The 27,903-nt window shown below is 32.2% G+C and overlaps 1 protein-coding gene across 1 annotated transcript; it reads right to left on the minus strand.

Annotated features, from left to right (window-relative positions):
* Positions 1–4,184: 4,184 nt before the first annotated feature.
* LOC139873435 (methyltransferase FGSG_00040) lies at positions 4,185–5,862 on the minus strand. The gene has a single exon (XM_071861363.1). The coding sequence runs from the start codon at positions 5,859–5,861 to the stop codon at positions 4,251–4,253; it is 1,611 nt and encodes a 536-aa protein (XP_071717464.1). The 5' UTR covers position 5,862; the 3' UTR covers positions 4,185–4,250.
* Between the last annotated feature and the right edge of the window lie 22,041 nt (positions 5,863–27,903).

The following is a 27,903-nucleotide window of genomic DNA, read 5'->3' on the forward strand; positions in this document are numbered from 1 at the left end:
AAACAGCCCCCGGTTTTACTATGACGGCGTATGTCCAATTTTACGGTGTTCTTCGTGTTTCCAGGTTTTAAATTATTAAGTTAGCATATCATATAGATATAGAACATGTGTTTAGTTGATTTTAAAAGTCATGTTAGAAGGATTAACTTTGTTTGCGAACAAGTTTAGAATTAACTAAACTATGTTCTAGTGATTACATATTCAAATCTTCGAATAAGATAGTTATATATATATATATATATATATATATATATATATATATATATATATATATATATATATATATATATATATATATGAATCGAATGATGTTATGAACATCATTACTACCTTAAGTTTAGTATGTAAACCTACTAGAAGTGACAAAAATTGATCTAGCTTCAAAGAATTCTTGGATGGCTTGAAAGTTCTTGAAGTAGAATCATGACACGAAAACAAGTTCAAGTAAGATTTCTACTCGAAATAAGATTGTTATAGTTATAGAAATTGAATCAAAGTTTGAATATGAGTTTTACCTTGAATTAGAGAGATAACCTACTGTAAATAACAAAGGTTTCTTGATCTTAGATGATTACTTTGAATGGATTAGAAAGATTGAAAGTAATCTTGCAATCTTGAAAGGTTTCTTGAAGTATTCTTGATGTGTTCTTGAATGATTCTTTTTATGGTGATCTAAGCTTTGATTATGAGATCAAAACTTACTGAATATGATGAGAGTTAGAAGAGGTGAAAGTGTGTGTGTTTAGAGAGTAATATGATGTAGTAATCTAGCATGAAATGGATGTATATATCCATGCTAATCCCACGTTTTTTTTAGTTAGTCAACAAAGGCTTTTCTAGTTTTGTTATTTAGCTTAATCATTCATGGTAAATGACAAAGGTTAATCCCTACATGTTTCTATAATGGATGATGAGTCATTTAGGGCTGCTAAGATCAGATTATTGAGTGTATGTATCAATAGTAAGTACACCTAAAAGTTGTGTATTATACGAGTACGAATACGGGTGCGTACGAGTAGAATTGTTGATGAAAATGAATGAGAACGTAATTGTAAGCATTTTTGTTAAGTAGAAGTACTTTGATATGTGTCTTGAAGTTTTTCAAAAGTGTACTAATACATCTTAATACACTACATGTATATTCATTTTAACTAAGTCGTTAAGTCATCGTTAGTCGTTACATGTAAGTATTGTTTTTGAAAGCTTTAAGTTAACGATCTCATTTAATGTTGTTGAAAGCTTTAAATCAAATTTTAACACATTTTTAATAAAGCGATATTAACCCAAACAAAAAAATGAATATACATGTAGTTGAAAGCTCTGCCCTAAACAAAAAAATGAATATACATTTTTAAATCAAAAGTTGTTGAAAGCTCTGCCCCTTGGACTCCGCCAGGGGTTGCCACCCCTTGGACCCCGCTATCGGGGGCGCTGCCCCCGAACCCCCGTCATAATCAAGATAAGTTCAAACAAGTGTGCACTCCACACTTTCCCAAACTTGTTCGATATTTATCAAGGGTTATTTTGGTTAACAAATTAACCCCATTACACTTAAATCATATTGGTGACACAAATCACCAATAATGAATATATCTTAATATGATATATATATATATATATATATATATATATATATATATATATATATATATATATATATATATATATATATATATATACATTAAAATGTCGTTACAACGATAATCGTTACATATATCGTTTCGAGTTTCATAATTTAATAGTCTCATTTTATGTATATAACTCATTGTTAATATACCTAGTGAGATACATACTTTTCATAATATCATGTTAGCTATATACATATCCATATATATATATATATATATATATATATATATATATATATATATATATATCATCATATAGTTTTTACAAGTTTTAACGTTCGTGAATCGCCGGTCAACTTGGGTGGTCAATTGTCTATATAAAGCTCATTTCAAATAATCAAGTCTTAACAAGTTTGATTGCTTAACATGTTGGAAACATTTAATCATGTAAATATCAATTTCATTTAATATATAATCATGGGATAATCATGAAAAAGTCCGGGTCACTACAATATTTGCAAACCACATTGATCAATGGTGAAAAACGGTACAGGAATCAACCACGTAATTTAAGGTAAAGCATATGGACCAATAGGGGTGAGCAAAAAACCGTATTAACCGAATCGTAACCATGTTAACCGATCAAACCGCACCAAATTAACCAAACCAAATGGATAACCGCATGTTTGGTTAACACTTTTGAATTAACCGCACTTTATGGGTCGGTTATGAAAGTAATAGGTACCCGCACCGATTTAACCGCACCCGCACCATTTAGTATTTTATATATGATCATTTTATGGAAGATGATCAACATGTTGAAATATTAAACCTTATAGAATAATGTGTAACATTATTTTGACTTTTAAGTTGGAAAAAGTTAAGCATACATATTGATTATACCAAAGGGAAACATACTAATGAAAAACACTTTGATCTATGACTCTCGGATGGAGAGAGAATACAGTTTGAAGGAATGTTTATTTATTAATAACTTTACGTGAACTTATGCTTTGTCTAATTTATGGTCTTTTGCATCAATTTAGAGTGTAAAAACGACATTGATCTACTTTTATTTTCGATTAGAAATATGAGACAATGACCTAGTCTCATATTAAAATGTTATTTATGTAGTATAGAAACAAACTTATTAAATTAATTTTGTTCCGTAAATGGTTAACCACATTAACCGTTTTATAATTAATCGTTAACCAATTTAACCATATTAACCAAACCGCTTTTAACCGCACCCAATGGTTAGGGAAAATAGTTAATCGCAATAATGGTCATGGATGTAGTTTTGACCTAAAACCGCCCCAACCCGCACCAGGCTGACCAATTACCTTAATCTTTTCTAAAATCATATTTAAGGAACTACTACTCTGAAATATGTGTAGTTGTCCTCAATTTCTTTATCGATTCCATTCACTTGTACACCGTATAACATAGTCATGTATCTTACATAATATGGGCATTATTCCATGATTGACATGAAGTCTTTTTCTATGACATCTACATTTCAAAAGGATAGATAACATGAGAAAGAGAAATGTTAAGTTCTTGTTCAATGAACTTATTTTAATTTTATCCTATATGTATACATCAATGCAAATGCTTTAATTATTGAGGTTCCAATTTATCTTTAATATTGAAAAATGACAAATTATAAAAGTTTAAGAATGTGATATATTTGTTTCTTATGTTTCTTATGTTTTTGTTTCCATTGTTCTCATTTCTACATATCGCCATGAGAAGAGATATTTTCACTAGAGTCCAATATAGCAATCAAGGAAAGTCTTAAAGCTAATTCATCTCCATCATCAAATGCAACATCTAATATTCACGGAATTATTTCCTTTTATTCCCTTTAAAAATGTGGTTGAGTAAAGGCGAATTTATGTTGATGTGGACTATCACTTAAAGTTAACTAGGTTTCGTAGTGAATGCTAATTAAAGAATGATAAAGAAATATGTCAATAGAAGTTTTACTCAAAAAAGAAACGATAGATTTAGTTATACAGTAGATAATAAGAATTAAAATGACCTTATCTATTTACTTATATTACTCCGTAACATAATATAATCAAAAGTTTCAAAAACATCTAAGGTGCTCATAATAATGATGAATAAAAAAGTGAACAAACTTGCAATAACATTGCATCTCTTGCATATCATCATACAAAAGTGACTCGTACCAAACATTTTTTTTAAAACAAACAACTTTTATTAATACCATAAAATATGGGAGATCTTCACGCACTATTTTTTGATCCAAGTACACATTTACCTTATACATTTACAGTTATGCTTCTAGATTAATCTAGTGAGTTTATATTATTATTTTAAGTATAATTAAGGGTAAAATAGATAATTATGTGTATATTGATAAAAAAAATGTAGTGTGTGAGGATAAAGATATACATGGAGCAACATTTTATATTTCAAAATAAACTTTTTATCAAACATGTGAAAATGCAAGTAACTAACATTTTTGATGATAACAATAACCCTTTCTTATTATAATCCAATCTTAAATTTCGATTAGAACACAATAAAAATCACTAAGAAACTGTAAACTGCTTAAACTCTAAAGTTAACTACCTATTGCAATGAGGATTTACTCTAGAAAAACATAAAGAACAACAATTGCATAAAATTAAATTATCATATTCTCCAATATGATCAACAAAGTAGGCTTCTCATTGCTTGTTTCTTCATTACCTTCCCATAAACTCCTCTTCCTAACTTCATTGCTTTCTCCATCTCCATCATTCCACCACCACCACCACTACTCCTCTTCAACCCTTCAATAACCACACTTAAAACCCGCTCATCGCCGCCGACCGCCTCAACGACACTCTCAACCACCACGTCCATTGTCGGAACCCTTCTCGCCCACTTCATCATGAACTTTTCGGATACAAAAAGTTCCGAATAAACCTTCCAAAATGAAGCTCTTAAGTATCCCTTTAGTTTACCTCTCACCATCCATCTCTTCATACTTTCTTCTAGTTTATACACCATTGTACCGACATCCGCCCCTATTTCATATCCCATCTCAATCTCACTCATCTCATGTTGTAAAGACATTTCGCTCTCGAATTTGCACCTCTTGCAATGACAATCAAACCCCCAATTCTTTGCCATTTCTTTTCGGGCTTTTAATGGCGAAAACACATCAAAATAGCCCAATGTGATCTCTTCACCTTCTTTTATATTCCTAGAAGCATGAATAATAACATGGTCACCAACATGAAATCTCTTGACATTAGGATGACACGAATGATTAATGAAAGATGCTAAAATCCATATCCCAACACCATGATAATCACCTTTTTTACCCGAAAATTTACTAGAAAATGTTTCTTCAACAAGTGAATTCACATCCAATACACTTAACATAACATTCATATCAATCTTTTCAGTCGAATAACTACAATCTTTCTCTGATTCAGGCCTAAAATAACTTATATCAGGAACCTCAAGAGCTTCCTCATTTTCGCCAGATGATAACTTTGAAATTAAACAACGCGTTCTTTGGCAATTCGACGTTGATTCGACAACTTTATCGACAAAATTCTTCCACATTACCAATTGAGAATTTTTACCTGAATCATCTTTATTCGATTCGGGCAGTATCCCTCTTTCAGTTGCAATAGCTTTAGTAACAACCAACAAAGTACCAGAATCAATGTTCTTTGTTGCAACCAATCCCCTGCCACTAATTTCAGATTTCTTGATTTCTATAGCACCAATATACTCTGCTAACTCAGGAAGCTTACCCTTAAACCCATTTGATATCCAATTTGAGAAATCAAATGCCCCAGATCTTGATAAAAATTCAAGCTTTTTACATTTTTCTAAATACCCATTTAAGGTTTCAGAATCTACATTATTGGGGTTATCAAGATTTGCAATCTTGAAACAATTTAAAGCCATACTGTATCCATCCAAATTAAGCAGGATCTTACCTTTACACATTAGGGTTTTAAAATGGGTGTTGTCAATCTTCAACGCTTCATCACAATCTCGTAAAGCTCCATCGAAATCGCGAGTTCTAGACCTTGCTTCGGCTCGATTTGAAAAGGCTAAACAGAGAGATCTTTGGAGTTTTGGGTCGGGTCGGGTTTGAAGATTTGAAATGTGGGTTTGGCAGAGTGAGATGAATTGAGAATATGTTTGAATTGATTGTTCCCATTCTTCTCTAAGAAGGAAATCATTGGCTACGTATCTGAGATTTTGCATTATTTCATCATTTGTGTTTTGTTGTTTTTCTGATTCTTTCATGTTCATATGTGGTTCAAATATTTTGTTTGTGTGCTTTTGTGTTTTGGGTGTTCGTATATTTGAAATAAAGAAAGAAGAGTAACGGTCATATTAGTTAACTACTAGTCAATACTGCTTCTGTTATAAAAATTTCAATTTCAAATATTAAATACGGAGTAAAAAAATAAAGATGCTTTTCTGTAGATCCAAAACGGTCGAGTTAATATGATCTCATTTATATCTAACTTTATAAGTTAGATATTATTCCGCAGGATTTAGGAAATTCTACTCTTATATTCAATTGTGTTTGGTTTTATATTTATTTTAGTAAAGTATTCGTATGATTATAATCACGTTTTTTAAATCAATATGTACGACGTAATCATGTGTTTTGCAAACATGTAAGTTTTTATATAAGTTAAAAAAAGGTGAATTTAATGAATATGTAATTTTTTAAAGAGAAATATTCATTTGAATTCTTAATTTAAGTTGAGATCTAATGGATAAATTTCAGTTTTTAAATCAATTGCACATGATTTCTCGTCACCTTCAAATTGTGGGGAACTGCAATAGTACGTTCATGTTCTTCATCACCTTCAGATTGTGGTTCAACAGTACGTTCATCACCTTCAAATTGTGAATTCTTTTCATGATGATTCTTACAATGAATTGAGCTGAAATACATGATCGGTGGCGGAAGAATTATTTTTTTTTTCAACGGGGGTGAAATTTTTGTTTAAAACGTACGAATTTTTTTGGTGAAATATGGAGGTTTTTGGGCAAAATTTGGATGTTTTTTTTGAGAATATTTTGAAGATTTTGGGGCAAAATATGTAGGTTTTGAGGTAAAAACAAATCAACTTGGGGTAAAGTTGAAACATTCGATATTTTGACACTAAAAATTGCTGAAAACTGCAAATTCACTGGAGCCGGGCGCCCCCTTCCCCTACATAAAGCCACCCATGTACATGACCTATATCATAATCCTAAACCTCGTTCATCATCAAATTGAATTAACATCAACAGATTTGAAGCTATTTGATTCGTATTTTTCGTTCTTCAAAAAGTCAAGGCGATTAGGTCTCCGGATCAATTAGGAACGATATGAGGAAATGTGAAAATGTAGAAGTGTTCACAATCTCATCGTGAAACTATCTATAAAATCTCAGTTCCTAAATCGAAGAAACGAATTCGAATTTCAAGGTAAAAGATTCGAGAAAAAAGTCAACTGTTTGTGTTCATCATTAAATTCATGAATTATGTTCATCAATAAATATACGTCCAATCAGGAGTGGTAACTTATAGACATAAGGGCTAGAGTAATGATTTCTTAGTTCGGCATCACTACTTTTTGCAAACCAGCACAACCGAACTGGAGGGACTTAATGATACGCATAACGAATACCTCAAACTGTTAAACGTAAATCACATAAGTATACTACTAACGGCAGACGGAAGTCAGATGACGTTTTACGCAACGTCATTAACCTAGCCGTTCGTAAGACCGGAATTATCGTCCATGACTGTCAACGACCCTGGACGAAGGCGATGTACTGATGTAAGCCCGCTTATAGGCAGTGCGTGCACATAAGACGCAACATCCGGTAGTACGCGTGATCAATCCTAGATTATCCAATTAAGGCTAATCAAGGATTGAGTGCAATGAGGGGGTATAATGGATGTCGATTAGGATTTTGAGACCTTATTGTCATATTTCGTTAAGTGTTAAACGATCAACAACCATGTCCCGGTCTTCGTAAATTACCTTAGCCAACAAAGATCAAGTCTCGGGCGAATTCACAAGAGAGATCAATATGGCCAGGGCAATCCTTCCAGAATCAACAACCTCAAATGAGAGGCCAAGCTCCCTATTTATAGGAAGTAAGATGCACGCGCACTTAGGCATTCCGCACAAGTACTGCGAGAAGCCTACGCACTCTTTAATATTCCGCGCAGTCCCACCGCGTACATTTATACTTACCGCGGTTTAATATCTTGTGTCTTTTGCCTTTAAATAGCTTTTCGCACTAAAAATATACATATACATGTGTATGTATATGATCAAGTCCCCCCGTTTATTGTGTTACATTTTTGCAAAAAATTGTAAGACAGTAAACTCCAAAAAATAAAAAATTGCAGTTCGTCTGTCTCTATCAAAAGTTTACGTACAACTTCACGCACAGTTGCATTATACCTTGCGGAATGCAACGGCTATATGCTTTCTTAACGGCTACTTTTATATTCGTTGACTAAACATCATTGCGTTTATAACCATTACATTGAGTTGTTTAAGATTTTAATCTTCACTCTATATAGGTTTCAATCACCATTTCATCAAACACACTTTATCACATTCATTTTTCTTTCTCGTTTGCATTACTCTTCAACACTTTCTTCCCTTATCATCTTACTCTTTTCACAAGTAGTTTACACTTGCATTAATCACCACTATGAAGGTTTCAGAAATTGAGAAGAAAGATGACACAAAACAATTTCTTGCTGAAAGACTAAAAAGTCCAGAATCAAGAACGTCAAAATCTGCGCTTAAGTATCCTGTTACTGGCGCAGTAACTGAAACCCCAAACAAGCGTAAAGCTACATCTCCTCTAATTGGTTCTACTGCAAAAAGGATTACTCGATCCAGCTCAGTTACCCCTACTGAACCCGAGATTGGTAATTTTGTACATTTTTCATTTTGTTATTTTCGCATTGAGCAATACCTATAGTATACTTATCCTAACGTATCTGTTTATTATTCATTTTCAGCGGAAACAACTGTAACTCCGCCGCCGTCAACACAATTAAGTTCACCTCCGATATTTGATCTTTCCAAATATGAAGATCTCTGGCACACTCCACCCAGCACATTAAAATCCATAAAAGTGGATGGCCTTCAAGGCTACCTGTGCGCATCTCCAGAAGTTGCTCTAGATCAAAGGCAGCATATGAAATTAGCCCTCCCCCATGAATTCAGCACTGAATTCAGCAAACTTTCGCATGGTGATGCGTTAACTGTTTTGTGCAAAAAAAATTCATGACATTTGCATCTGCGTTTGATGCAATGTCTCGTCAAGATAAATTTCTTGATTTTTTGAAAAAGGAGCAATCCAAACTTGCGACTGCTCAATCCAAAATTTTCGCCAAAGAAAAACAACTATCATACGTCACTGCGGATCTGCAAACAACTAAACAGTCTGGGGAGGATTTGAAAAAAGAATTGTCCGAAAAATCCATTGAAAAGGACAATCTTCAAGTGGCACATGATATCATGAAAAACAAACTTGTTCAATCTCAAGCTGACTTGAATGCAGCCATAACCACAAAAACAACTGTGGAATCTAATTTCGCCAAACTTCGCGAACATTTGCCCGTGTTTGGGTAAAAAATTATGGATTCACGCCCTGTTTCTCAGCGATTTGAAACATATGTTACAGCGTTACAGCAACTTAAGCGGGTCAACCGGAGCCGATGCCGGAATACATTGAAAAGCTCATTTGCCCTCTTGAAGAAGCAGAGGAAATGCTCGTTTTGGCGAAAGAAGGAATTCGTGAAATTCTTATTCCAAAACTGAACGCCATAAGTCAAGATAAAAATGCTCCCGTCAAAGACATCATTAAACTAGACTTAGACAGTTAGGAATAGGATTTCACAACGCAAGCGCAACAATAAGCGCATTTATCATATTTGTTGTACTTTCCCAGTAACTTCCGCGGCATTTTAATAAAATTTTCTATTTATCAATTGCAATTGTTATTATTTATATGGCACTTAAGAATAATATCCATAATTACTAGCATTGTCCTTTGCAATTTCATTGTTCATTATTGTGCACATAACAAACAATTACTTTATGCGAAACAACCTATATGCATGTGCTTTATGCACATTATGAATCTTCTAAGTCCACCAAAATGATCCTTAGGAACAAATGTGTGTTTTGTACGAAGCATCCAAGTATGGCTAGATCAAATACGTTGGGCAAAAATTTTCAAGTCTCATTCTTTTCGCAAACACTTTGAATTATTTTATTAACTATCAAGTGGTCTTTACCATCACTTGTACAATTGCAAGCTTGTTACTTATGCCATGTTTCCGATGATGTTATAGAAATTACCTCGACCCAATTTAATAAAGCGAAAGAAAATAATAAGGGAAAAGGTATAAAAATAGAGAAACCCGATTCCAACCCCGATGAACTTTATATGTATCGACAACATCCGTATTTCCTAAAATGTAACAATGACCCGGGAACCTCTAAACCACCAGGTTTTTCTAAACCATTATGGAAAACGACGGCTCGTATTAGAGGATCATTATATATCCCTAGAAAATTAGGAAAACGAACCAAATCCGAAGAAAAAGAAACCATTGATTCAGAGTAGAGGGTTGTAATCATGTTGTGTATTATATGTATTGTAGTGTGCTTGTACTTTTATGTTCTATGTAAAAAAATTGCTTGTATTGTTTGTTAATTATCTTTTACGAATCTAATCCTTGTCTATTTTATAGTATAAAAACACAAAATGGACGTTAAGGATAGACAACCAAAAATTTTAGAAGACCTACCAGAAGATATGATTGATGAAATCTTGTCTAGAGTCGTGCAGAATTCATCAGCATAATTAGTTACGGCAAAATTAGTTTGTCAAATGTTTGAAAGACATTTCAGGCATGCCTTAGTATATAAAAGGCTTTCCTTTGAAAGATGGGGTATATCACATTGGGGAGACTTTAAGTTACGCCAAGTTTTCTTTAAGGCATTTAGTGCGGGAAACCCAGATGCAATTTTACACTACGGGTTACGAACCTATTTTGACTCAACATATCCCAACATAGGACTCCGTTCTTTAGAAAGAGCTTCTAACATGCAACATAAAGAAGCATGTTATGCTTACGGGTTAGTGATGTTCGCTTCTTACCAATGTGAAAAAAAGAACATCGGATTGCAACTTTTAAATAAAACCTTCCCACAAGTGACGGATTCAGTAGTTGGGGTGAGAAACAAGGTTTTTAGATTATTATGCGGCTGTTGGACATTACGAAACCCTCGTCCTTTTAACGACATTACAACATGCTGCCTAGCCAATGGTCATAACGGTTATTTTCCACAAGACCAAGCATGGGAAGTCGTCTTAGTAAAACCAGAATGCATGACTTGTTTTTGGACTTATGAATTACGTGTCTTTATTTCCTTTGCTGAACAACTTGCGTATTAACTAGGTTTATCTTCAAAACTGTCCTGTATCAAAGTGTACTATATTTCATGTTATATGTATTATAGCGAAGTTGTAAGTTTGAAGAATATTTGTATGTGATATATTATTATAATCAGTTTTTCATATGGAATTGTAGTAGTTGAATTGTATATTAGCTACTAAGTATGAACTTAATGGGTAGGTAGTACCCGAATTTAAACTTATAAAACGCTAATATGAAGAAAAAGCTTTTATAAATGAGTTCATATTATGATACGAAATACTATTGACTACTCTTAATATTCTGTATGATTAACTCGATTCAGTTGGATATTTTGAAGGAAATGGCACTGACTACTCGACACACCATGAATATGAGCGAAGAGGAATTCCGTACCTTTCTTGCTGCAAACATAGTCGCAGTACAGGCTGCGCTACATACCAACAATAACTCTGAATCTAGCAATGCAGCTAACGGTGCAAGAAATCGTGTAGGATGCTCCTACAAAGAATTCACTGCCTGCAAACCTTTAGAATTTGATGGAGCCGAAGGACCAATTGGATTGAAACGGTGGACCGAGAAAGTCGAATCGGTGTTTGCCATAAGTAAGTGTACTGAAGAGGACAAAGTTAAGTACGCTACGCATACCTTCACAGGTACTGCATTAACGTGGTGGAACACCTATCTTGAACAGGTAGGACAAAATGCTGCTTACGCACTACCGTGGTCAGCATTCAAGCAATTGATGAACGAGCAGTACCGTCCTAGAAACGAAGTCAATAAACTCAAGGCAGAACTTAGAGAGTTACGAACACAAGGGTTCGATGTTACCATATATGAACGATGATTCACAGAGTTGTGCCTATTGTATCTGAGAGCATTCAAAGATGAAGAAGAGAATATCGACGCGTTTGTAAAAGGGTTACCAGTAAGGATTCAAGAAGATATGAGTTCACACGAGCCCGCTTCTATACAGAAGGCAAGTCGAATGGCTCATAAACTCATAAATCAGATTGAGGGAAGAATTAAAGAGCAGGCGGCCGAAGAAGTCAACACGAAACAACTCAAGAGGAAGTGGGAGGAAAACGGTGACAAGAGTCACCAGTACAACAACAACAACAATTACAACCACAATCGCAACAACTATCCCAACAACCGCAATAACAATCGCAACAATAACCGCAATCCTAACAATAACTACAACAAACATCCCAACATCAACAACAACTACAACAACCGTTTCAACAATAATAACAATCCCAACAACAACCTCAATAACAACAATGGCAATAAAAACCAAAAACAGCCATGTCATAGGTGTGAAGAAAATCATCAGGGGTTTTGCACGACATTTTGCAACAGGTGTAAAAGAAATGGTCATAGCGCGACAAAGTGTGAGGTCTACGGACCAAACTTTAATAGAACTAAAGGAACAAATAATGTCGGAACAAGTAATGCCGAAACGAATAGTGTCGGAGCAAGTAATACCAACGCTGTTTGTTATAAATGTGGAAAACCGGGCCACATTATTAGAAATTGCCCGAATCAGGGGAATACTAATGAGCAGGGCCGTGGAAGAGTTTTCAATATTAATGCGGCAGAAGCACAGGAAGACCCGGAGCTTGTTACGATTACGTTTCTTATTGATGATAAATCTGCTTATGTTTTATTTGATTTGGGTGCGGATAGAAGCTATATGAGTAGAGAATTTTGTGCTAAATTAAGTTTTCTATTGACGCCTTTGGATAGTAAATTTTTACTCGAATTAGCAAACGGTAAATTAATTTCAGCAGATAATATATGTCGGGAGAGAGAAATTAAACTGGGGGTTGAAACGTTTAAAAGTGATTTAATACTAGTCGAGTTAGGGAATTTTGATGTAATAATTGGCATGGACTGGTTGAAAAAGGTGAGAGCAGAGGTCGTTTGTTACAAAAATGCGATTCGCATTATGCGTGAAAAAGGAAAGCCTTTAATGGTGTACGGAGAAAAGAACAACGTGAAGTTAAAACTTATTAGTAGTTTGAAGGCGCAAAAACTAATAAGAAAAGGTTGTTACGTTATTCTAGCACACATCGAGGAAGTTAAACCTAAAGAAAAGAACATCAGTGATGTTCCCGTCGCAAAAGAATTTTCCGATGTATTTCCGAAAGAATTACCGAGATTACCCCCACATCGATCTGTTAAATTTCAAATAGACCTTGTACCAGGAGCTGCACCAATAGCTCGTGCTCCATACAGACTCGCACCCAGCGAAATGAAAGAATTACAAAGTCAGTTACAGGAACTTTTAGAACGTGGTTTCATTCGACCAAGTACATCACCATGGGGAGCTCCTTTTTTGTTTGTCAAGAAGAAAGATGGTACATTCAGGTTGTGTATCGACTACCGAGAGTTGAATAAACTTACCATCAAGAACCGTTACCCATTACCGAGAATCGATGACTTATTTGATCAACTACAAGGCTCGTCGGTTTATTCGAAGATCGATTTACATTCTGGATATCACCAAATGCGGGTGAAAGAGGATGACATTCTGAAGACTCCTTTTAGGACGCGTTACGGTCATTACGAGTTTATGGTTATGCCGTTTGGATTGACTAACGCACCAGCTGTGTTCATGGACATCATGAACCGAGTGTGTGGGCCATATCTTGACAAGTTTGTCATTGTTTTCATCGATTACATACTTATTTACTCGAAGAATGATCAACAGCATGAAGAACATTTGAGAAAAGTGCTAGAGTTGCTGAGAAAAGAAAAACTGTACGCTAAGTTTTCAAAGTGTGCATTTTGGTTGGAAGAAGTTCAATTCCTCGGTCATATAGTGAACAAAGAAGGTATTCAGGTGGATCCAGCAAAGATTGAAATCGTTGAAAAGTGCGAAACCCCGAAAACTCCAAAACACATACGCCAATTTTTAGGGCTAGCTGGTTATTACAGGAGATTCATCCAAGATTTTTCCAAAATAGCAAAACCCTTGACTGCATTAACGCATAAAGGGAGGAAATTTGAATGGAAGGATGAACATGAAAAAACGTTTCAATTGTTGAAGAAAAAGTTAACTACGGCACCTATATTGTCATTACCTGAAGGGAATGATGATTTTGTGATATATTGTGACACCTCAAAGCAAGGTCTCGGTTGTGTATTAATGCAACAAACGAAAGTAATTGCTTATGCATCTTGACAATTGAAGATTCACTAGCAGAATTATACGACGCATGATTTGGAATTAGGCGCGGTTGTTTTTGCATTAAAGACTTGGAGGCACTACTTATATGGGGTCAAAAGTATTATATATACCGGCCACAAAAGTCTTCAACACATATTTAATCAGAAACAACTGAATATGAGGCAGCAGATGGATTGAATTGTTGAATGATTACGACTTTGAGATTCGTTACCACCCGGGGAAGGCAAATGTGGTAGCCGACGCCTTGAGCAGAAAGGATAGAGAACCAATTCTAGTAAAAGCTATGAATATAATGATTCACACTAACCTTACTACTCAAATAAAGGAGGCGCAACAATGAGTTTTAAAAGAGGGAAATTTAAGGGATGAAATACCCAAAGGATTGGAGAAGAACCTTAATATTCGGGAAGACGGAGCCCGGTATAGGGCTGAAAGGATTTGGGTACTAAAATTTGGAGATATGAGAGAAATGGTACTTAGAGAAGCTCATAAAACTAGATACTCAATACATCCTGGAACGGGGAAGATGTACAAGGATCTCAAGGAAAATTTTTGGTGGCCGGGTATGAAAGCCGATGTTGCTAAATACGTAGGAGAATGTTTGACGTGTTCTAAGGTCAAAGCTGCGCATCAGAAACCATCAGGTCTACTTCAACAACCTGAAATCCCGGAATGGAAATGGGAAAACATTACCATGGATTTCATCACTAAATTGCCAAGGACTGCAAGTGGTTTTGATACTATTTGGGTAATAGTTGATCGTCTCACCAAATAATCACACTTACTGCCAATAAGAGAAGATGACAAGATGGAGAAGTTAGCACGTCTGTATTTGAAGGAAGTCATCTTCAGACATGGAATACCAATCTCTATTATCTCTGATAGGGATTGCAGATTTATTTCAAGATTCTGGCAGATATTACAGCAAGCATTAGGAACTCGTCTAGACATGAGTACTGCTTATCATCCACAAACTGATGGGCAGAGCAAAAGGACGATACAAACGCTTGAAGATATGCTACGAGCATGTGTTATTGATTTCGAAAACAGTTGGGATCGACACCTTCCGTTAGCAGAATTTTCCTATAACAACAGCTACCATTCAAGCATTGAGATGGCGCCGTTTGAAGCACTTTATGGTAGAAAGTGCAGGTCTCCAATTTATTGGAGTGAAGTGGGGGATAGACAGATTACGGGTCAGGAGATAATACAAGAAACTACCGAGAAGATCATCCAAATTCAACAACGGTTGAAAACCGCCCAAAGTCGACAAAAGAGCTACGCTGACATTAAAAGAAAAGATATAGAATTTGAAATTGGAGAGATGGTCATGCTTAAAGTTGCACCTTGGAAAGGCGTTGTTCGATTTGGTAAACGAGGGAAATTAAATCCAAGGTATATTGGACCATTCAAGATTATTGATCGTGTCGGACCAGTAGCTTACCGACTTGAGTTACCTCAATAACTCGCGGCTGTAGATAACACTTTCCACGTTTCGAATTTGAAGAAATGTTTTGCTAAAGAAGATCTCACTATTCCGTTAGACGAAATCCAAATCAACGAAAAACTTCAATTCATCGAGGAACCCGTCTAAATAATGGATCGTGAGGTTAAAAGAATTAAGCAAAACAAGATACCAATTGTTAAGGTTCGATGGAAGGCCCGTAGAGGACCCAAGTTCACCTGGGAATGAGAAGATCAGATGAAGAATAAATACCCGCACTTATTTCCAGAAGATACTTCAACACCTCCAACTGCTTAAAATTTTAGGACAAAATTTATTTAACGAGTAGGTACTGTAGTGACCCGAACTTTTCCATGTTTATATATATTAAATGAAATTGATATTTACATGATTAAGTGTTTCTAACATGTTAAGCAATCAAACTTGTTAAGACTTGATTAATTGAAATAGGTTTCATGTAGACAATTGACTACCCAAGTTGACTGGTGATTCACGAAAGTTAACACTTGTAAAAACTATATGATGACATATATATGGATATATATAGTTAACATGATATTATGATAAGTATGTATCTTATTAGGTATTTTAACAATGAGTTATATACATAAAAATGAGTCTACTGAATTAAGAAACTCGAAAACGATATATATAACGATTATCGTTATATCAACGTCTTACTAATTAAATATGAATCATATTAAGATATTGATACACTATGTTTAACATTATAAAATTATAATTAAGTATATCATTAAGTATGTTAACAATGAACTACATATGTAAAACAAGACTACTAACTTAATGATTTCGAAACGAGGCATATATGTAACGATTATCGTTGTAACGACATTTAATTGTATATATATCATATTAAGATATATTAATACATCATAATATCATGATAATGTAATAATTTAACATCTATTTAGATATAATAAACAATGGATTAACAACATTTAACATGATCGTTAACCTAAAGGTTTCAAAACAACACTTACATGTAACGACTAACGATGACTTAACGACTCAGTTAAAATGTATATACATGTAGTGTTTTAATATGTATTTATACACTTTTGAAAGACTTAAAGACACTTATCAAAATACTTCTACTTAACAAAAATGCTTACAATTACATCCTCGTTCAGTTTCATCAACAATTCTATTCGTATGCACCCGTATTCGTACTCGTACAATACACAGCCTTTAGATGTATGTACTATTGGTATATACACTCCAATGATCAGCTCTTAGCAGCCCATGTGAGTCACCTAACACATGTGGGAACTATCATTTGGCAACTAGCATGAAATATCTCATAAAATTACAAAAATATTAGTAATCATTCATGACTTATTTACATGTAAACAAAATTACACATCCTTTATATCTAATCCATATACCAACGACCAAAAACATCTACAAACACTTTCATTCTTCAATTTTATTCATCTAATTGATCTCTCTCAAGTTCTAAGTGTTCTTCATAAATTCTACAAGTTCTAATTTCATAAAATCAAGAATACTTCCAAGTTTACTAGCTCACTTCCAATCTTGTAAAGTGATCATCCAACCTCAAGAAATCCTTGTTGTTTACAGTAAGATATCATTCTAAATCAAGGTAATACTCATATACAAACTTTGATTCAATTCCTATAACTATAACTATCTTAATTCGAGTGATAATCTTACTTGAACTTGTTTTTGTGTCATGATTCTACTTCAAGAACTTTCAAGCTATCCAAGATCCTTTAAAGCTAGATCATTTCTTGTCACTTCCAGTAGGTTTACCTACTAAACTTGAGGTAGTAATGATGTTCATAACATCATTCGATTCATAAATATAAAACTATCTTATTCGAAGATTTGAACATGTAATCACTAGAACATAGTTTAGTTAATTCTAAACTTGTTCGCAAACAAAAGTTAATCCTTCTAACTTGAATTTTAAAATCTACTAAACACATGTTCTATATCTATATGATATGCTAATTTAATGATTTAAAACCGAAAAACAAGAAAAACACCGTAAAACCGGATATACGCCGTCGTAGTAACACCGCAGGCTGTTTTGGGTTAGTTAATTAAAAACTATGATAAACTTTGATTTAAAAGTTGTTCTTCTGGGAAAATGATTTTTTTTATGAACATGAAACTATATCCAAAAATCATGGTTAAACTCAAAGTGGAAGTATGTTTTCCAAAATGGTCATCTGGACGTCGTTCTTTCGACTAAAATGACTATCTTTACAAAAATGACTTGTAACCTGTATTTTTGACTATAAACTTATACTTTTTCTACTTAGATTCATAAACTTAAGTTCAATATGAAACCATAGCAACTTGAAACACTCAAAACAGATTTAAAACGAAGAAGTTATGGGTAAAACAAGATTGGATATTTTTGCTTGTTGTAGCTACGTGAAAATTGGTAACAAATTTATATTAATCATATCCTAGCTAACTTATATTGTATTATACATGTATTCTAATATATTATGTAATCTTGGGATACCATAGACACGTATGCAAATGTTTTGACATATCATATCGACCCATCTATATATATTATTTGGAACAACCATAGACACTCTATATGCAGTAATGTTGGAGTTAGCTATACAGGGTTGAGGTTGATTCCAAAAATATATATACTTTGAGTTGTGATCTAGCCTGAGACGTGTATACATTGGGTCATGGATTGATTCAAGATAATATATATCAATTTATTTCTGTACATCTAATTGTGGACAACTAGTTGTAGGTTATTAACGAGGACAGCTGACTTAATAAACTTAAAACATTAAAACGTATTAAAAATGTTGTAAATACATTTTGAACATACTTTGATATATATGTACATATTTGTTATAGGTTCGTGAATAGACCAGTGGCCAAGTCTTACTTCTCAACGAAGCAAAAATCTGTGAAAGTGAGTTATAGTCCCACTTTTAAAATCTAATATTTTGGGATGAGAATACATGCAGTTTTATAAATGTTTTACTAAATAGACACAAGTAAATGAAACTACATTAGGTGAATGATCGAAGCCGAATATGCCCCTTTTGCTTGGTAACCTAAGAATTAGTAAACCGATCTACTAATTGACGCGAATCCTAAAGATAGATCTATTGGGCCTAACGAACCCCATCCAAAGTACCGGATGATTTAGTACTTCGAATTTGTTTTTATCATGTCCGAAGGATTTCCCGGAATGATAGGGGATATTCTTATATGCATCTTGTTAATGTCGGTTACCAGGTGTTCACCATAAGAATGAATTTTATCTCTATGTATGGGATGTATATTGAAATATGAAATCTTGTGGTCTATTATTATGATTTGATAATATATAGGCTAAACCTATAACTCACCAACATTTTTGTTGACGTTTTAAGCATGTTTATTCTCAGGTGATTATTAAGAGCTTCCGCTGTTGCATACTAAAATAAGGACAAGATTTGGAGTCCATGCTTGTATGATATTATGTAAAAAACTGCATTCAAGAAACTTATTTTTGATGTAATATATTCTTATTGTAAACCATTATGTAATGGTCGTGTGTAAACGGTATATTTTAGATTATCATTATTTGATAATCTACGTAATGCTTTTTAAACCTTTATCGATAAAATAAAGGTTATGGTTGTTTTAAAAATGAATGCAGTCTTTGAAAAACGTCTCATATAGAGGTCAAAACCTCGCGACGAAATCAATTAATATGGAACGTTTATAATCAATATGAACGGGACATTTCACATAATACATTTGATAGTTCATCAACCCATCCATTTCGTTTTTCATTCAAGCACTTTCGAATTCCGCTAACAATATCGCGGTTAGTTACTTCTCATAGCCCATTTACTTGAGGATGCACAACTGATGTGAATTTTTGGATTATATTCAATTCCTCACACCAACTTAGAATTGGGTCCTTCGCAATCTGTGCCCCATTATCACTTACAAGTTCTCGTGGGATGCCAAATCTACAAATAATATATTCCCACACGATGTTCCGCACTTGCACTCCAGTTATTGTGCGCAAAGCTTTAGCTTCTACCCACTTAGTAAAATAATCAATTGCTACAATTAGAAATTTCACATTTCCCGCTCCTGGAGGGAATGGTCCCACAATATCAATGGCCCATTTGTAGAACGGCCATGGTGAATTAATTGGGATCATGTCATGCCTTGGCTTTCTATTCTGCGGCGCATGCCTTTGGCAACTTTTACATCGTCTAACAATTTGAGCAACATCACGATACAAGGTAGGCCAAAAATAACCCATTCACATTATTTTCGCCGCAATAGTTTTGTAGCCTGAATGAAGAGCACAAGATCCACTGTGCACCTCCTCTGAGATGACCCGTTCTAATCCATAAGGACGAATACAATAACATATGATTAAATCGCGAGGTATTTGACCTCTATATGATATATTTTACAAACATTGCATTCGTTTTTAAAAGATAAACTTTCATTTCATCGAAAGTTGACAGGCATGCATACCATTTCATAATATCCAAACTTTAATTGACCTAATCTATCATTTACTTAATTATAATCTTTATTGAACTCAACGACTTGAATGCAACGTCTTTTGAAATATGCCATGAATGACTTGAAGTAATATCTTTAAAATGAGCTAATGCACAGCGGAAGATTTCTTTAATACCTGAGAATAAACATGCTTAAAAGTGTCAACCAAAAGGTTGGTGAGTTCATAGGTTTATCATAATAATCATTTCTATAATTTAATAGACCACAAGATTTTCTTTTTATAACATAATCCTCAAGCAGAATCCTCTCGTCTGCATTAAGGTAAAATCATTTATATGGTGAACACCTGGTAACTGACATTAACAAGATGCATATAGAATATCCCCAAAACAGAATCCTCTCGTCTGTATATTAATAAGTCAAAGTACTAAAGCATCCGTACCTCGGATGAGGTTTGTTAGGCCCATAGATCTATCTTTAAGATTCACGTCAATTAGGGGTACTGTTCCCTAATTCTTAGGTTACCAAGCTAAAAGGGTGATATTCGATTTCGATAATCCAACCATAGAATGTAATTTTTGAGTACTTGTGTCTATTTTGTCAAACATCTATAAAATCAGCGCATGTATTCTCAGTCCCAAAAATATATATTGCAAAAGCATTTAAAAAGGGAGCAAATGAAACTCACTATACTGTATTTCGTAGCCATTATGCATATGACGGCACTGAACAAGCGCAGGATTGGCCTCGGATTCACGAACCTATAGTAAGTATATATTTTTATATGTTGGTCAATATCTATCTAAAATTTAGGTCAAGTCGTAGTGTATCACAATCCTAATGCTCGAGATCGACATGCAAAAGTCAACAAAAATTAATTTGACCCAAAATAACTTTCAAAAAACTATACATGTTTATTATATAACTTAAATGTAGTCGTTTATATATATATATATATATATATATATATATATATATATATATATATTTATATTTATCAGATTTTACTATAGTAAATAATACAAACCATTTATTAATAAATAAAAATTTATATTAAAGCTTATATATGATAAAAATATACTTTTTATATATCTCAAGTAATAAAATTTATAAAGTTCATTTAATATTATAAAAATATAGTGGTATGTTTTATTAATGTAATTCTATTACGTGTGGTAAAAATATCTTTGTATTACGTAAAATACTATTGATAATAATAATAATGAGTAAAAGTTGTATTATTTTGTAATAATAATAATGATAATAATAATAACGATAATGTTATTAAAAGTATTTTAATAATAATGGTAATAATAATTATGACATTAAAAATACTAATAAAATTGGTAGTAACGATAATAATAATAATAATTTTAATAGAATGATAGTTTTAATAACAATGATAAATTTTGAATGATAATTGATAGTATCGATACTTTAATATTAGTAAAAATATAATTATCTTAATAATAATATTTACTATATATAATAATTACCATAATAAAAATAGTAATAATAATATTTTATAACAATAATTCTATCAAAAATGATAATCCTTAATAATAATAATCCCAATATGATAATAATGATAATATTTTATAATAAAAATGATATTTTTATTCTAAATGATAATTTTAATAAAAGTGCTAATTTTAATATTTATGATACTTTTAATAATAACAATAATGATAAAAATAATAAAATAATAGTTTTTATAAAATTTTAATTTATAATAATAACGATAATTTCAGTCATAAAATCAATGTTAATAATTAATATTAATAATAACCTTTAGTGATAATAACGATAGTATTAATAATAACAAAAACAATTTTAATGATAACACTTATATTGATAACGATAATGATAAGAACAATAATAACTATTATATAATAATAATAACGACGATAACAATAACGACGATAATAATAATAATAATAATAATAATAATAATAATAATAATAATAATAATAATAATAATAATAATAATAATAATAATATTAGAATTAATAATAATTTAGTTGGCCATATCTTTTAACTCATTCATCAAAATCACACGACTTCTAAATGAAAAGTTATTAATTTTTTGCCAGCTTTCCAACGACATGCATGTCATATACCTTATCTTAGTAATATATGTATTAAATTCATGATCTATCATAAACTATTTAACGACAAAATTAAACATACAAGCATGCATAATCATATATACTCGAGCACTAATTAGGGATACACTATTAATATATAAAAGTTAAGTTATGAATGCTCACTTATCAATATTATGATTCAATATTACAGGAAAGTACGTAGACGCAACGGAGATGATAAACACTAGTTTGACCTCACGAGCATACCTCCGAACATTACCCATAACCTCCATAGCCATAACCCGTAATTTCCTTAGCCTTATCCCGCTCGAAAAACTCGTTTTGAAATAACTCGCTCATGACCTCGTCGTAATATTTTATGTATAATAATAATAATAATAATAATAATAATAATAATAATAATAATAATAATAATAATAATAATAATAATAATAATAATAATGATAATAACAATAATAAGGATAATAATAATAATAATCTTTTAATAATAATAATAATAATAATAATAATTAAATATATATTACGGAGTATAGAGAGATAAATGAATTAAATTGAAACAATATTACGCTCGAGTTTTATAGTCTCCGACCTGGTCCCTTGAGCTCCGCAATTGCGGAGGTTTTCTACTTGCAAGTGCCGTGATTGCGACCCCCTCTCATCCAGCTTATACACAAAATTCACATGGGCTGCCGACAGTTTTATTATTATTTTATATATAATATATTTAATTTATATAATTATATATATAATATATAATATTTACGTGCGCAGTTAAATTGTAATCTTAGTTCCAAAGACTTGTACGTTGTCACTCGACTAATGTCCTGGTTCTGGTTTCTCGAACAACATTTCGTACACTAAGAAAACTAGCATTTTGCGTTTCGTGACTCATACCCTTGTCAAAATATAGACTTAAATCAATGAAAAACTATCCCACTCAAAGTGTAACTTCAATATTCGAGTGTTTTGGTCATTTGCTTCTATAACTCGGCGTCTCGTTATTTACCAATAACACTATTTTAAATCCAAAAAGTTTTACGAGTAAGTTAATATTTTATTTTTATTACTTTGTAAAATAATTTTATTATCATTTAAAAATATAAACCTATATATTTTAGAAATATTTATTTACTAATATAATATTTAGTTTTTCAAAAACTAATTATATTTCAAAGTTTAATATATTTAAAATTGTTTAAATAATAGACATTATTATATCACCTAACGGTATACGCTTTAGAATTTAATTTGATATGATTTATTTATACGCCATCGATTAATTTAACTTCTCAAATGTTCTAATTAACCTATCTATAAATCAATTGAATCACTAAGCGAGTGTTACTATCGTTTGCTTAACTAATTTGAAATCATATATATTTAATAAACACGTTTTAAATATACGTTTGTAAATCATTTATATATTTAGTTCTAATAATTAACATTCCGACTTATTGTATATATCCAAATTTATTCTTTAAAAGGTTTCATCTATAACATAAAATGTTTTCAATATTATGAACTAAATAATATCTTATCAAAGACACGAGGCAATCATTGCATTAAAAGTTAAGCATAAATTTCTAATAACCTTTGTCCAGTTATCGTTAATTAACACATTTGTTCTTACATGCAAATCACTTTACCATTTTTCGAATATTGTTAATATGGAAAGATTTCTCAAATCAACGTGGACCTCACAACAGAGACCCTTAATCATATCACAATGTATCAGATAATTCAATCATTTGATATTATCTTCTAATTCCATCGATAAACACATTGAAACAAATATGTTCAAGTAAGGTATTATACATTTAATACTTTGTTAACATTTTCAAGTTATAATATATATATATATATATATATATATATATATATATATATATATATATATATAAATATATATAAATATATATATATATATATATATATATATATATATATATATATATATATATATATATATATATATATATATATATATATATAATCATATCCATTTATATAATGGTTCGTGAATCGTCAGAATTTGGTCGAAGGGTAAGTGAATACATAAACCTAGTTCAAATTTTTTTGAGATTTCAACATTACAGACTTTGCTTATCGTGTCGAAAACATATAAGGATTAAGTTTAAATTTGGTCGGAAATTTACGGGTTATCACAGTACCTACCCGTTAAAGGAATTTCATCCCGAAATTTGATTAGGATGGTTATGGCTGACAATAAGTATGTTTTCTTGACGTTTATGAGCTGAAAATTAGGGTTTTATCATCATTGAGTAATATAGATAAAACAATTTGATTTTTGTGAAGAGTACGAGTGAAGTTATCACAAAAGAGTAAAAAGAATAAATGTAGATTCGTCATATCTTTTGACGTAGATAGGATTGATTTCCGGAGTTTAATGGATTTAGAGAAAATCTTCGTAATAAGATTTGATTCTTCAGTAATTAAGAAAATTAGGATTTTCTTTGATTAAATGTGATAACCTGTCACGTTTGCTCTGTCAGATTTTTTGCTATAAATCCACTCCCTTTATTTCTTTATTTCCACAGCTCACCTTCTATTCTTCCTCCCTCAACTCATACTTTATAGTATTCATCAATATGCTTCATCCAGTTCTGATTCTTGATATACTTCTAACTTTCATATCTATCATTCTTCTTTTTCATCTGCCGCCAGAGGAATCTATTCACTTTTACTATACTCTTGGCTTTATAGTATTTTTAGTTCTCCATGTCTTTACGTTGCAATACTTATTAATATACACAGTTTGTAATTTATGTGTTGTCGTCGGGCTTTATATCTTCCCTTATTTTTCAGAGTCCCTGCTTCTGTCTTTCTATAATCATCGACATTTACAGTTAATGCTTTCTCCTATATGCTGTGATTTATACCCCCATTTCTATTCCGGAGCTTCATGTTGTGTTTTCTCTTCTATCCATTAAGCACCGCATGTAATGGTCCAGAATTCGCAGATATGAATTTCGGAATGAACATAGTTAATGTTCTAAGATTGAAATTATGATGGCACGATCTTGAATTGTTAAATTACCAGAATACCTTGGAAAAGGTCGAATCATCAAGAAAATTATTTTCTTAATATATTTAGAGGTTAAGTAGAATACAAGAGTCGTGTAACATGGCACATGATGTCGTTATGATATGTGAATCATCACGTTCCATTTAGAAACTCAACATGACTTACTGTAATACAATCATGTTGATCAAGTGTCATTATATTATACTAACTCATACTTCAGTTCCCAAAACTACTTCCATAACATTCATATTTTAAGTTTGAATTTTTCAGAATTTAGAAACTTAAAGTGGTTTCCTTTCTTATAAAATACAGACAGCGCGAAGAGATGATTGATTTCAGATAAGAATAGCTATGAAAATATCTCCAGAAATACCCAAGACGTTTATAATGAAAGATATGATGATATCTTATAATATCTAAGATCGGAGGATGATGAAGAATATTGTCCGCAAGGATTTAGAGTCAGGAGCAAGGATTTCGTTAATGACTTCAGCAGATACTGGATCATTTGGATTCTTTGAAGGCAGGTTTAGTCTTTGTGATTTGTCCACAGCCTCCTTCATAGTTTGCTCAATCCATTTTCCAGTTCCAAACCTTCTCTTTTTCTGAGCTTTTCCAACATCTTATTGTTTATCATTAAACTCTCGATTGTTAAGGTCGTTTACAGTTTTTGTTACTTCATCAGCATTTTTCCAAAATTCGAAGAACTAGTTCGCAGTTTGGGGTGTTTTTCAGAAACTTCACATTCTAAGTATATAAGTATAGAAGATAGACGTTATATGTACACATATAACTGTTGGCGTAGACATGCTGTAAAATTTCAAAATACTGATTGCTGATTCCCAGTAATTGGCATGACAATTCTTATTACAAAATGCGGATGAGTAAATGACGGGGTTTCGATAAATATAATGATTTTTCAGAAAGTCAAAGATCAGTGAAGTTGTTGGTAAGTTTATTGATATTGTCGTGAGATATAAAAGGTTCTCCGGTAACGGTGACAAAAGGGCAACGTCTATATCGAGGTTATAATAAGACTGTTTCAACTGAAAAGTCAAAGTTGACTTGCTGGAGCTGTGACAAAACTGATTAATTTAAAAAGGAATCGCAAAGTTATATTTTTTTTTACTAATAAATGCCAAAGGGTCTGACACGGATACGTGTTAAACTATGACTTTGGTTTCGAGAGCTTTTCAGGTGCAAGACTGTGGTTAATATATGGTTGCATTATCATCTCGATTGTTCATTATTTGAAGTGTCTTAAGGAATTTCGAAGGATTTGAACACAGATTGTAATTGTTAATATACATATGATGTTCTAGGATTTTGAATGATACAAATATATTTTTTTCTGGGTTCTATGAATAGAAATGATGTTCTAGCACAGTTTCGAAGTCAAAGTATAGCTTTGAAAGATGTAAGAATCTGAGAGTGATGTCTTCTGTTAAACTTTGACTTGGATTTTGATTTGTCAAAATCAGAATATGTAATCAAATTTGGATGAGAAACGTTGTTTTGATTTCTGTGAAAGGATGTACATTGTTGTGAAAGTAGTGAGTAGAGTTGATGATTGCGGAATCAGATTCGAAGAATGTAACATATTAATTGTGAATGTATATATCTCTCGGGTATTACCTACCCGTGAAATTTTTTTTCACAAATAACATTTTTGTACAAATAAATTTTATTACAGTCTTTATTTATAAAAATATATATGTATGTATATTTTCTTCAGATGTAATATAGATTTAATAAGTTAATATTAAATTAAACTCATTTGATTTTCGGCTGGAATTAGAAATGAATAATTTCTAAAACTTTAGAAATTTCATAAATTTTGTGGATTATCACTTCATCGTAAATGAAATTATGAATCAATACTTCATCATTCATTTTTATTGATATTTACTCGGTGAACGATGTTGGTGTTCGTGGAATTCTTGTGAACTTCGAAAGGTACGAATGATGTTCTCTAGAAAGTTTCGAGTATATCGAAAGTGTAAAATCAAATATATAATTTAATAATACACTTAGTTTATTATGAAATGGAATTCATTGAATTGAAACAGAAATTGTAATTAACGATGGTTAAGTTGTTAACGAAGGATGTACATCATAGCATATTAATAATATGAATTTAACCGAGTAGTATCTACCCCTTTTTAATTCATACATAATAGCTTCGTACGAAAATATATATTATGGTTTCAAGATTTATATATATAAAATATACATATAAATTCTTCAGCAAAAATGAGTTAATACTCCATAAATCATTGATACAATATACGCATTGTTGATTAGTGATGATGTTTACGGTGATTATAGATCTGATGGAGCTTGTGATGTTGTAAGCGCTGCTGATGCTGACGGTACTGACGGTGCTGGTGATGTTGACGGTACTATTGATGCTGTTGGTAAAACAAGTCTAGCTTGTAAATCACGCACCATCCTATCAGGGTTTCTACTCTTCCTTCTATCATTTCAGTTCACTCATCTGATTTATGATTAAGCCTAGAATAGATAATCTCTGAGACTTTAGAGATTACATAATC

Source organism: Rutidosis leptorrhynchoides, chromosome 10 (genome assembly GCF_046630445.1).
Source record: "Rutidosis leptorrhynchoides isolate AG116_Rl617_1_P2 chromosome 10, CSIRO_AGI_Rlap_v1, whole genome shotgun sequence".
NCBI lineage: Eukaryota > Viridiplantae > Streptophyta > Magnoliopsida > Asterales > Asteraceae > Rutidosis > Rutidosis leptorrhynchoides.